Source organism: Prionailurus bengalensis, chromosome D4, assembly GCF_016509475.1.
Source record: "Prionailurus bengalensis isolate Pbe53 chromosome D4, Fcat_Pben_1.1_paternal_pri, whole genome shotgun sequence".
Taxonomy (NCBI): domain Eukaryota; kingdom Metazoa; phylum Chordata; class Mammalia; order Carnivora; family Felidae; genus Prionailurus; species Prionailurus bengalensis.
The window spans coordinates 10,189,436-10,203,202 of NC_057359.1; the positions used below are offsets into that span (position 1 = coordinate 10,189,436).

A 13,767-nucleotide genomic window follows, 5' to 3' on the forward strand; every position below is an offset into this window, starting at 1 on the left:
CTCCCAGCAGAACTCCCTGAAGACCTGTCTGTGCCCAGCCTGGGGGGCCCCCAACCTTCTCTCCCACGCACTCCTGAATGCAGTCCGGCTTTGGTTCCCACCTCCAACCCCGCTGGCTTCGGTCCCCCATCATTTCTACCTCCCAACAGCCAGTGGTCGATCCCAGCCCTCATCTGACCCACCAACTTCCGTGGCTCTGCTCAATGCACCGTTGTCTTCGCATGGCTTCCAAGATAGCAATCCCCGCGAGCTCTCCCCCCACCCCACGGGCTGCTCCTGTCACGATCTCCTTCACTGGTCCTCTTCATGTGCGACGCACCTGCGGAGACTGGAGGGCCCTGGGGCTCCAACTTCCATCATTCGTTCTGCTCTGTCTACACTCGCTTCCCTGGGGGCTTTCATCACACTGGCTTCAAGGAACACTGAGGCACGGAACTCGCAGGTTTCTTTTTTTGTAAGTTTTTTTTTTAATGTTTATTTACTTTTTCAGAGAGAGAGAGAGAGACAGAGTTTGAGAGGGGGAGGGCCAGACAGGGAGGGAGACACAGAATGTGAAGCAGGCTCCGGGCTCTGAGCTGTCAGCACAGAGCCCGACCTTCCCACAGCTGTGAGGTCATGACCTGAGCTGAAGTCGAATGCGTAAGTGACTGAGCCACCCAGGCGCCCCACTCGCAGGTTTTTTTATTTCCAGCGACGGTCTCTCAACTTGGGACTTCATACATCCAATTCCTACTGGACGATCCACTCGGATGACTCATGAACATCTCTAACTTCCTATGTGCAGAATTCAAGTCCTAGCTCCCCACAAACCTCTTTTTCCCACGGTCTTCTTTACCTCAATAAATGGAAACTCCTGGGTCAGGTCAGAACTTAGGGAGTCCTCCCTCACTTCCCCCTTGCTGGCCCATCCCAAATCCATGAGCAAATCCTGCTGGTTCTCTCTCCGAAACGGATCTAGAACGAAACCACCTGCCTCACCACCACACTCCCACCCTGACCAAGCCACTGCCACCTTCTGCAACGATTATGACAACTTCTGCCGCCCCCCCGCCTCCACCTTCATCCCTACCGTCTGTTCTTACGCAGCTGCGAGCATGATCTTCCAAAACCACAAAACAGACATATCTCCCATGTCACCTCTTCACTGGAACTCCATGGCTTCTCGTGTCACTTGAAATAAAAGCCAAAGTGCTCGCGGTGGCTTACAAAGTCCTACACCACGACCAGGCCTCGCCGTCTCTCTGATCTACCTCCCGATAGGTCAGGACATGGAAAGGGGAAGAAATGCTTCCTAGCTTTTTGACAAAGAAAGCCATTAAACAGCAACACAGGAAAATGGAAACTTTCCCTGTAATCCTCCCCCACACACAGTCTATTCATACGTTGCAATCTGCAGCAAAAGCAGACAAAAACTTTGAACCGGGACTCATTTAATCGGTACAGAGGTTAAGCTTGTCTTGAAAGAAACTGAAGAGGGGTGACTGGGTGGCTCGGCCAGTTAAGCACCCGATTCGGCTCAGGTCATGATCACAGTTTGTGAGTTCGAGCCTCGCGCTGGGCTCTGTGCTGACAGCTCGGAGCCTGGAGCCTGCTTCGGATTCTGTGTCTCCCTCTTTGTCTGCCCTTCTCCCCCACTCATGTCTCTCTCTCTCTCTCTCTCTCTCTCTCTCTCTCTCTCTCTCCCTCTTCTCTTAAAAATAAAACATTAAAAAAAATTTTTTTTAATGTTTTATTTCTGAGACAAAGAGAGAGACAAAATGAGCAATGGAGGGGCAGAGAGAGAGGGAGACACAGAATCCTAAGCAGGCTCCAGGCTCTGAGCTGTCAGCACAGAGCCCGACATGGGGCTCGAACTCACAAACCACAAGATCATGACCTGAGCTGAAGTCGGACATTTAGCCAACTGAGCCACCCAGGCACCCCTCAAAAATACACATTAAAAAAAAAAGAAACTGAAGAAAAATTTAATTTAATGGACAAATGTATACTTTAAACATTAAACCTACTGCAAACCAACCAACTTTTCTAATTACTTACAAGTCCCCACTTAGATCTTCTAATCACATCTTACTAACTCAACCGATCAAAGGATCTCAACTCAAACCTGACAGGAGTGAGAAACGCAACTGGCTGATGGCCAGCCTCTGCCACCTTGTCACAAGTGAACACACTGCTGCCCCTACCCCCGCCCACTGCACCCTGCCGCCAGGCTCAGCCCCACTTGGCAAAAGGGCCTACGTTGCCCCAAGTGCTTCCTGCTTGTGTCAGTGCTGACGGTAAAACTTGAGGATCCATCGTTCCAAGAGATAATGCCTAGGGTGCCCTTGGTGGCCCCCAAACACAACTTCCTCTTCCCTTCCACCTGCTCTGTAAACACTGCATGCAACACAGAAGCCCCAAATACCAGGCGTTTGGAAGTCATGAAGCCGCACGTCTTTAAAAAATTAGCTGACATGTAGATTTTCTATGAATTCACATTCTCCTGCTCCATGACAACTGGAAAGCAGAGGTTACTGAGTTTCACTGTGGCCCTTCCCAGCTAAGCCCCTCCTGTGGGAAGCTCCACCCTCCTGATTAATTAGTGGTGAGTGGGCAGGGCGCCAGAAGTGCAAGTCTGAGGCCTCCTCTCACTTTCAAGCCCAAGTATCACCAGCGAAGTTGTAACCAATCCTCACGGTTATTCACACAGTTATTTCCCTCTGAGCGCTGGTCCTTCCCGTCCTGGACTGTAACCTCTCTCCTTCTGAGCCTCTGCCTTTGCTGCCATAAATTCAAAAACCCCCTGCTCCTCCTCAGAGCTGTCCCTCTCCGCTCTAATAAATTTCCTCTTATCTTTTTATCTTCCTGCCCTGCTCTGAATTTACACCTTTCTCTCAAGAGTGTGAGTGGCTTCTGAAAATATTCCATTATTCCAGGAGCAAGAAGCTCAGGCAATTTCTTCCTGGAAGTAGGTTTCGCTCCTAATTTTCTGTACAAACGAACGTTTCTTTAACTGCTTCATCGCTAAATTCTGCGCTGACTCCATCAGACAAGGAGTTAGGATCCTGACCCTTTAGGCTGGTATTTCTTTACAGAGCGAGCTCATTTAAAAAATAATACCTGATTCATTTATTCATTCATTCATCCACTGGCTCAACCAATCAACAACAAATAAAAGGCATCATAGCAGGTAAAAAGGTATGTAACATGTGTTCGCTGTCCCCAAAGAGCTTAAAATCCAGAAAAATACATAGAATCAGAGACAGTAAGAAAGAAGGACCATATGGGCATACGTTCTATGGTATGAATATTTATAATACAGAGTTGTGTTTGTACACTCCTGACAAGAGTCAAAGTGAAAAAAAAAATCAACGTGTACTTCCATCCATCTATAGTTCAAAGTGATTGGTTCCCTTGTACTCTATATTCAACATTAATGAAGTCCTCTATTTCATCTTGGTATGGCAAATAAAGTATAAATTGCCCACCTTTTTTAGAATTGTTTTGAACTTGGAAATCAAAGCATGGTTCTGATTCTCCTTCCCTAAACACTTGCTTTACCAAGAGAGTCAAGTTATTTTGTAGACAGTCAAGTTATTTTGAAAACCTCTCTTTTTATGTAGTACAGGGTGGGTTCCAAGAGTCGATTTACTACCACACCACTTGCTACTGCCCTGATTTCTACTTCTGCCTTGAATGTATACACGTCTCACTTTCCTAGGTCAAAAGATAAAGCTTAAATATAAGGATCTTAAAAATGGGGTCTGGAAACACAGCTGCCATGAGAGACCTGCCCATCTTTAACAGCATAAATACTGGGGAGAAGGTTAAAATTGAAGTTGAGGAACTGTGTATTTCAAAGTGCTTTGGCTCATTAAAGTCATTTTTATTTTAAAGCCTTTATACCAGAGTTATTTGCATTGCTACTGCATAAACTCTGAGGCCTATGGTATTCAAAAATGTTTTATTATTCTATTCGCTCCCCCAAAAGATGAATACGCCTTCAATTTGAGAATGGAAAAGTTTTGGAAAACAGGTATTCAGTACACAGAAACACTTCACCAAAAATGATCAGGATTTGAACCATGCTTTCCTTTGAGTTTGTATTTCATATTGATCCTCCTGAAAACATATTTGTTAGCTTCTGATGGGAGGGAGGCTCTCACTGTATTCTTGGCACTCCAGGTATTCAGAAAAGAATCATGTGGTATTAATTTAGAGAAGCAAAAACATCCCACAACTAAAAGCTGTAAAGAATACTCACAGAGGAGGCACAGTGATCTTCCAAGGGCTCCTGACCGGCAAGCCCTCGGAGAGGTCTAGAGAGCCGGCCTTGGACGCTAGGCCTCCCTCCACCCCAATCCAGGCTCTGCACAACCGGGCACCTACCGCTTGCTTTGGCTTCCGAATAAGAGGGGCCGTCCTCGAAAGTGAAGATCTGGGACACGCTCTGGCCCAGGTAGGAGGGAGGCGGGTAGTAAGAATGCATTCTGTACTGCGAGCTCATTGCGTGGCGGTTCTCCGAGTTCTTCATCTGCTTGAGAAAAAAAGAAAGGCGACGTTGAGCCCAAAGCTGCATTTTACAATTATTACAAGACCTGCCGATAAGGGGAATAGCCCACTGATGCTGGAAGTATCCTCAACCATGAACAGAGCATGGACCCCAGCTATACTAAGGATGTGTGCATCCTCACAGTGCCTCTTCTATCTTGGGGTCCCTACTAGAGCTCCCCTAAAACCCCACTTAGTCACATGATACTCAATTAACCAGCACTACGGAAAACACAGCAATAGAGAGGAGACAGCACGGCATAGGAGCTGGTTCGCCGCTGTACCTCCGTCTAACTTATTTGGCCAGGAGCCTCATGTGTAAACCTGGCATCTTACCTTGGGTTAGCTCACGGTATTCAGAGAAAAAGAATATTTTAGAGGCGCCCGGGTGGCTCAGGTCATGATCTCATGGTTCAGGAGCTGGAGCCTGCTTTGGATTCTGTGTCTCCCTCTCTCTGCCCCTCCCCTGCTCGCACACTGTCTCTCTCTCTCTCTCTCTCTCTCTCTCTCTCTCTCTCAAAAATAAGTAAAAATATTTTTTAAGAGAATATTTTTAAAAAGACAACACACAGGGGCGCCTGGGTGGCGCAGTCGGTTAAGCGTCCGACTTCAGCCAGGTCACGATCTCGCGGTCCGTGAGTTCGAGCCCCGCGTCGGGCTCTGGGCTGATGGCTCAGAGCCTGGAGCCTGTTTCCGATTCTGTGTCTCCCTCTCTCTCTGCCCCTCCCCCGTTCATGCTCTGTCTCTCTCTGTCCCAAAAATAAATAAACGTTGAAAAAAAAAAATTTAAAAAAAAAAAAAAGACAACACACAAAGCATGTGTAAGGGTAAGCTGTTGTCATCACGATGGTGATGTGCTGGATACTGTCCTCAACGTCTGTTCCCACCCTGTTCCATGCTCTTCCTGCAGCAAGAAACCCAAGTGTGGGATCTCCGCTTCCCAGACCCTCCTGTCACCAGGGTTCTGGAGGTGATGTGGATTCTGCAAACCGGACATGCAGTGAGACGTGGAGGGCAGAAGGCAGGCACATGCCGTCCCCTCCAGCAGCGGTGGCAGCCAGCCTCAGCGGTCGTGTGTCTTTATGGCAACCGGACTCTGTCTTTGGGACAGTGAGGCAGCTTTTAACTAAGGAGCAGCACCCCATCGCTTCCTGACCTCTCACTCAAAGACTTAAAAGGGCCCCCCTTCTGCTTTCTCAGCACTTCCTGGCCATTTCCACAAACATGGAGACCTGCTCTGTTTCCCGCATGGCCCCTGGAACAGACACTGAGCTTTACACATGTGATCGTTATCTCCCCAGCAAGAACAGCTAGACTTCAATGATTTATACTGCATTTAAACAATTAAACTTAGGGGCACCTGGGTGGCTCAAGTCAGTTAAGCTTTCGACTTCAGCTCAGGTCATGATCTCACGGCCTAGGAGTTCAAGCCCCGCATCAGGCTCTCTCTCTGTCAGCACAGAGCCCGCTTCAGATCCTCTGTCTCCCTTGCTCCCTGCCGCTCCCCTGCTCACATGCTATCTCAACAATAAACAAAAAAATTAAATTTAGGTGACATTAACTTTATTTAAAAGTCAATTTAAGGGAACATTCAGGAAAAATCAATATTGTCCAAGGATTAAAGAGTAATTTCAAACTCATGTCTTTCAATCAAATAAATCATACTAACATGACAGAGGCTGGCAGGGTTCCTCAAGATTATCTATGAATGTTAAATTTTGGACAGTTTTCCAATTACTACAGGCCTACGTGTACTTTGAACGTTTGACACGGAAAGGCCAGAGTTCCTAACCTTCTGTCTGCCGATTTGAGAAGCTCAAGGGACTCATTTTTGCCCCTCCCAAGTGCCCCCCCCCAGCACAAATGAATGCTCTGATGGGCACATTACTTCTTGGAGAAGCCCAGAAGACTCTATTCTGGTTGATTAATTTCTTTCAACTGAAGTTTTCTGGGAAGTTCCCTTTACTCTTTCCAGTTTGTTTCCCTGAAGCATATGAAACAGTATCTCTCCAAGCTCAGTCACCCAATTTTCATCTTCTACCTTCTCCTAAGTCCTTACTAAGAGGGCAAGCAAGCCATACTTGGAAATAGGCAAAGGGGAAATTGGCTGCCCTTAATGAGCAGCCCACATCAGGAGAGCAATTAAGGGGCCATGAAATCATTTAGGAGGGTGGTGACAATCAGCAGTCACCTAACTGCACAGCACCCAGTTATCAGTTAAACCAGTGCATCCCAGGGCTCTCTTACTGGGCACGCAAATGGCCTGAGGCTAAGTGGATCCTGATTCAGTAAATATGGGGCGGGGCCTCAGTCTGGCACAGTCCCAGGAGATGCTGATTCTGCTGGCTCAAAACTCTCACTTTGGTGACCAGGGACTAGAGCAAATGATACATTCTCTCCTACTTCGCACCCGTAAGAGGCCAGCGACCAACACGGTTTACAACCATCAACTTTCCGCTTGAGCTGAGGGAGGATGGAAACCAAGTAAAGAGCACTTTAACTTTTCACTGTTTTTCTTTTCATACGTGAGATTCCTCGGCGTGAAAGGAATCTTTTCAGGGGTCTGCCACCATCTAGAATCGCTGCAGTGGTGGTAACAACCTCAAACAATCTTCAAACCCTCAAATAGCCGTTTCTGCCTCTACACACTTCCCTCAAGTCAATTACACAGTGTAAGTAATGAACACTGAATGGGAAGCCAGGGGTCAGCTTTAGAGCACAAAGCGCCATCATACACACGATGAAGCCTCCTCACCACCCACTCCAGGCACGGAGCTGGTGACATCTCCTCCCGGTGTGACAACATCTGCAAGTCAGTTCTTCAAGAAAAATGCTTTTCAATTTTCCCAGTGTACAAGTAAACCGACAGTACTTGAACCTGCTGGCTCTGCAAAATGCTGGATTTTTTTTTTTCTTCTACTGGGAATTTGTATAAAGCCTCTTTTCAAAACGTTTGAAAAATGTTCACTGTGAGTCTACAGCAGGGATCAGCATGCCTTTTTTTTTTTTTTTGGTAAATGGCCAAACAGGAAATATTTTAGGCTTTGCAAACCACATGGTCCCTAGACAACCGGTAAATGAATGAACGTGGCTATGTTCCAATAAAACTTTATTCATAAAAAGGCACGCCTGGGTCACAACCTTCACTCCCATTGGAGGAGTGGGAGGAGATCACCTAGCACTGATGCCTGGGCTCCACCCCTAGAGTGTCTGATTTCAGTGATCTGGGAGGTGGCCTGGCCTTGGGCTATTTCAAAGCTCCCCAGGTAATTCTAATGTAACACGAAGATTGAGAAGCAGTGTCCTAGATGTACTGACATATTTCCTACGCCCCCAAGAAGTGTGAAACCCCAACATCTCCAGTATTAAGTAAAAAAGGCAAAAGGTTAAGTCTGATAGGTAGGTCAACTGCTGCCAATTTCAAGTTGCATATTATTTGAAAAGAAATTCAAATAAACTGTAGAGTGTTTTTCTTCTTTCAAAAAGAGCTTACCGAAAGATAAACACATTTCAAACCCATGCACGTCTGTTTTCCTTTAATGCCTCTTCTGTTTTTAGAAAGCACCTGATAACAAGGATTATTTGGAAATAGAAAAGGACTGATTTGATCTCAAACAGTCGATTTTCCTAATGAATCCCAAGACCACTGAGCTATAAAAGACTGTGAGGAAAAGAGAAAGATACAAAGGGTCAGACTCCATTTGAGGTTATTAAAATGTGAATTTTCTGAAGCCATTTATCACTTCAGCCACATCCAACATGAAGAATAATCCACAAATAACCATCCATGTGATCTCTGGACATAAGGCTGTGGACTTGTATGTACAGCTGGCTCTTGAACAGGACAGCGGGTTAGGGGTGCCAACTCCCTGCGCAGTTGAAAATCCACATATAACTTCTTACTCTCCCCAAATTTAACTACTAAATAGCCTACTGTTGACTGGAAGTCCTACCCATAACATAAATAGAAAATTAATACACATAAACTGTATTCTTAGAATGAAGAAAGCTAGGAGAAAGAAAATGCTATTAAGAAAACACAAGGAGGGGCGCCTGGGTGGCTCAGTTGGTTGGGCGTCTGACTTCGGCTCAGGTCATGATCTCATGGTCCATGAATTCAAGCCCCACATGGGGCTCTGCTCTGACAGCTCGGAGCCTGGAGCCTGCTTCAGATTCTGCGTCTCCCTCTCTCTCTCCCCCTGCCCCACTCATGCTCTCTCTCTCTCTCAAAAATAAATAAACACACAAAAAAATTTAAGAAAAAGTAAAACACAAGGAAAAGAAAGCACATTTACAGGACAGTATTGTGTTTCTCACAACAAAGTCGCACATAAGTGGACTCATGCAGTGCAAACCCCCAGTGCGGTGCAAGCATCAACTGTAGTATTTCTAAGTCCATTTGTTACCCTCTGAAACCTGAAGCTAAAATCGAATTGTGATTTGTCCAGAAAAAGGAGTGGCAGAATGAGATTTAAAACTGCATATCCCGGGCACCTAGATGGCTCAGCTGGTTAGGTGTCAGACTCTGGATTTGGGCTCAGGTCATGATCTCATGGTTCATGGGTTCTAGCCCAGCTGCGCCGAGAGTGCAGGGCCTGCTTGGGTCTCTCTCTCTCCCCCTCCCTCACTCACGTACTCTCTCTCTCAAAATATAGAAACCTAAAAATAAATTAAAACTCTAGTTCCCTTCTAACTCAAAAACAAACAAACAAAAAACCACCACAACCTTGGCTGCTTTCGGATTAGACAAATGGGTAAAGAAGGAAACGGTGGGGAAACCTGCTTTACTCTAAGCCGGTAATACTCAACTGGGGGCAATCTGTCCTCCAGGGGATACCTGGCAAAGTGGGGAGACACTTGTGAGTCACAGTTGGGGGGGTGGCAAGGAGAAGGGTGTGCTGTGGCATCTGGTGAGGAGAGACGGGGTGCTGCGATACAAAGGCCAGCCCCGCACAACAAGAATTATCCAGCCCCACATTTCACAGAGGGCCAAGGGTGAGAAAACCCGCTTTAGACTAGCCTAGTCCCCGCCCTCCCTACCCTCCCCCACACCTCCAGCTGAAACAGCAAAGTTCTACTGAGGGATAGAAGTTGTACAAGTTGCACACAAACGAGAGGAAGCGTTCAGTTCTGCTTAAAGGATATAATTTTTTCCGCTTCATGCAGTGCTACTTTGTTTCTTCTCAAGGTTTTATTTTTTATTCCTTTAAATTAAACACGCAAACCAAGGAAAACCTAAAACCCCAGTATTCCAGTGAATTACGACTCCCATGATTATTAGCATGTGCTAGCTGGCCAGCAAGAGGCATGTTTTATAATCTTATTACCCACCCCAAGTCTCTGAACCAGAGTTTGACCTACAGATAGGAGCTGGGCTGGCGGGGAACGTGCATGATGCTAGTATTAACCCCGGAGGAAAACCTAAGAGCTTTGGGTTTTATTTTATTAAACCGTGGAGGACACGCAGCGCAGTAAATCTGAACCACAGGTTTCTTTTTTATATACCTTAGTCACCCCTTTTTTATAGTAACAATAAAATCCCAACAAAACGTAAAAATATTAGACCCTACTTCCTGTAAAAAAAAAAAAAAAATTCCTCAACAGCACGCGCCGGTTGTCCGGGAGCGCGTCAGCCAGGAAGAGTCTGGTCTTACCCCGAGCCGAACACTCCATCCAGGCAACGGCTGGAAGAGGTTCGTGAAGACCAAACTGTGGTCTAGCTGTTCACGGAGCGTGGCTCAGCGGCAAAGCAGAGCTGGCCACGAAAGCGAACAGACTTCTCGAGAACCGTACGGGATCAAATTCCTAAGCGCAAGCTCCGATATTTAAGCCAATAATGAGAAGATGCCCTTGGCAGTGACGTGTGGCTTGCAGCCTTTTAAGCTGCAGAAGCCACATGTGGGACGGACCTCTGGTTTTACGAACAGAAATGTTTTTATGAAAAAGGTCAGGGTTCTTCACACACTGTGGAACTGCAGGTCTCCTGGTGATGCTAAGAGTGAAAGCTGGGGGTTGACTTTCGCCCTCATTAAAGGATTTCTTTATTATTAAAAAAAAATTTTTTTTAATGTTAACTTATTTTTGAGAAAGAGAGAGAGAGACAGAGCGTGAGCAGGGGAGGGACAGAGAGAGAGAGAGGAAGACCCTGAATCCGAAACAGGCTCCAGGCTCTGAGCTGTCAGCACAGAGCCCGACACAGGGCTCGAACCCACGAACTGTGAGTTCATGACCTGAGTTCATGACTGAAGTCAGTCGCTTAACTCACTGAGCCACCCAGGCGCCCCTCTCCAGTTTTAGTATAAGCTTCTTTTCAAACCATCCAGAAGGGATGGCTGTTTCCAGGCTCACGTGATGGCACACTGTGAGCCCTCCTCGTTCACAGACCTTACCTGCACGGGTGCTTGACCCAAAGGGCAAGTGCCCGTTCACTTCCTAAAATGCACCTCATTCATCCATCCTCTGCCATGCCACGCATCACAGGTGGCAAGAATTATTCTTAACATACGGGCTGAAAGTGATCGCTCTTACGCACCCATTTCCGAGATTACTGAAACGTTAACATGGCAAGTGCTGACTGACTCATGACACAGCGGACTCCCTCCGGCGACAGCCCATCCTCCCCTCTTCCCTCCTGGTCTCTCCTGTCCTCTAGGGCTTTGTCTTCTCTCGCCTGCCTTCCTTAACTTCCTCCACTGAATCCACCTTGCCTTTTCTCCTCAGGGCTCATTCGGAATGCCCTTCACCCCTCCCCAGCAGGAGGAAGACAAGGGGACAGCAGGGGGAGATTGGCCTTGAGCACACTCAGGCCTCTGTAAGAGATTCCCGCCAAGCCTGGGTGGACCCCTCCGGTAAACTGAGGGGGAATGGGCGGAGTTTGAGGGTCAGCACTTAAGAGGCTGAAGAAACTAGAGCTGTTCCTCCAAAAATGGAAGGAATGTTCATTCCTCAGAGAGGAGGGAGGAGAGAAGACAGAATAGGGTGACCATGCAGTACGGCAGAGCGGACAGGTGGGTTAAGAAAGGATACATCTGAGATGCTTGAAGCTGTGAACCCCACGATTCCCACAGCTCCAGAAGGTCTGTGACACAGGCAGAAGCCAATGAAGCTTGTGTAAGTGGGCTTTCTCAAAAAGAAAGGAAGGAACAGAGCTCAATGTCTGATAGATTTCAGACACATGAGCAACAGCCATAAGATGCACCAGAGAAGCAAGTCTTCTGTGTTTGGAAACACAGAACCAAAACTGATCACAAGAAGAGATCCCAACTCCCAGGAGGTCCTGGCGAGGGCACGGAAGATTCACACCACTCTTGTAGAAACTTTAAGGGGTGGACACCTGACAGGATATTAGGATCACAAGTGCGTTTATCAGTGGTCCATTATGCTTGTCCTGATTATACAAAACAATTAAGACAGAAAAAAAAATTAAATTTTTTAAACTTGTGTTGTTCAATTGGTTGTTTTCATTTTATTTTATTTTTTCAATTGCTTGTTTTCACCATCTGCGTCTGGGTGCTGATAGAACAAAGTTTACTCCTTGGAGAGTATTTTCCAAAATGCAGCACTCTGACCATCTGTGGGCCCCAAATAATTCAGCAGGTTGCAAGCAGCACTTTTAAAAAATAACAGTACAGAAATGAATGGAATGAAACAGAGTAGAACAGAAATCTGGCAATTCACTGTGCACAGTATGAATAAGAGATGCTGTACGAAAAGTTTCATTTTGTGTTTACATGTCTGTGTAAACAAATACTGGATCCCATCGTATAACATTTCTTACTGTGGGTCTCCACCTAAAATGCTTGAAAGGCATTGGTATATAAATCTGGTGAAAGGAAGCAAGGACTTTCAAAACTAGGTACACGGGGGTGCCTGGGGGGCTCAGTTGGTTAAGTGTCCGACTTTGGAGGTCATGGTCTCACAGCTTCCAAGTTTGAGCCCCACGTCCTGCTCTGTGCTGACAGCTCAGAGCCTGGAGCCTGCTTCAGGTTCTATGTGTGTGTCTCTCTCTGCTCTTCCCCTGCTCGCACTGTCTCTCAAAAACAAATAAGCATTAAAAAAAAAAAAATGTACATATCAGAAAAAGCCCAATTTAAAAAATGGTTCCTTTTCCTACAACCTGGAAAAATCCAGATGCATTTAAGGGGGCTCAGAAAACAGAGAGGAGAGGTCTGTTTGCAGACAGTCTCTGGCCACAACGAGCCCAGTGCTTCCCTCATTTTCCCAAACTGCACATCTTTGCAGGATTATCTAGTTCCTGAGTCAACACTTACATACGCTTTGATTCACAAATCTAAAACACAAACCCTGACTTTCCAAGTTAAGTCCTACAGAGCCAGACAGAAATGCATCATTTATGTAAAAGCTGATAGAAAATACGGCTTCAGTAAAGTAGCTGGTGGAAAAGGGCAGGAAAAGGTCTGTATTTTTATTTCGGGGCTGATAACTAGCCAGAAAGAGGACTCTCCGTTTTCTCTAACATGTCGAGTCTCTGGAAGCGTTAACAACACCTCTTAAGAAAAGAACTGGGGGCCTGTGATAGTGACATTCTTCAAGTAACTTTCTTGAGAAAATGTTGCTTCTTGACCACAGAACTAACGGACTTTCACAGGAAGAAAGTAAATTTATTGAGAGATACTACAGAGACCTGTCCTGTTTTCTCCTGAGTCCTCAAAGTAAAATAATCATTAGCATAAGAACTAACTGCTCAGAGGGATCAAGTAACTCATAAAGGGATTAAACAGAGAAGCAGGATCCAAACAAAGCAAATCTGCCCTGGAAGCTTCTACACTAAACCTCGCTTGCTTTTCCCACTTTAAATTAAGATGTCTGATGATTATGAAGATCTACTCACTCACTGCCTTTGGCTTTTACCCGTTCTTCCTGTTTTCACAGCTCCAAGATCAAATAAACTTTTGTGAGGAGGGAGTCTGAAAATAAGAAAACATGCCTATAACCACACATTCAGGAACTTCGATTTTAGGACGGAAGCATTAGAAGCGTCCATATCTGTTCCCATTTGATGGACAAACTTAATTAACCTTTGCTACTGTGTTCCAACCTACTGTTTTAGACAAAACTGGTGACCCACAAACAATATGTTACCATCAGAATCTCAACGGCGGTGACACCAAGAGATATAGCCCTATCAGCAGTATCGGGAAATAAGCCACTTGGATTAGCTGCTCTAGGAAATATGGATTCTATTCATGTCACACATGAGCTGTCAGAAACATTAGG

General features: G+C 46.0%; 1 protein-coding gene across 2 annotated transcripts in view; it reads right to left on the reverse strand.

Moving 5' to 3' along the window:
* Positions 1 to 13,767, reverse strand: part of DMRT1 (doublesex and mab-3 related transcription factor 1) — a 111,122-nt gene that overhangs the window by 40,544 nt on the left and 56,811 nt on the right. The window contains exon 4 of one of the 2 annotated variants that reach the window (XM_043565381.1): positions 4,369 to 4,513. In XM_043565381.1, the coding sequence (XP_043421316.1) occupies positions 4,369 to 4,513 (145 nt within the window). Of the gene's footprint in view, positions 1 to 4,368; positions 4,517 to 13,767 lie in introns of both variants that reach the window. The other variant, XM_043565380.1, reaches the window with a different exon arrangement.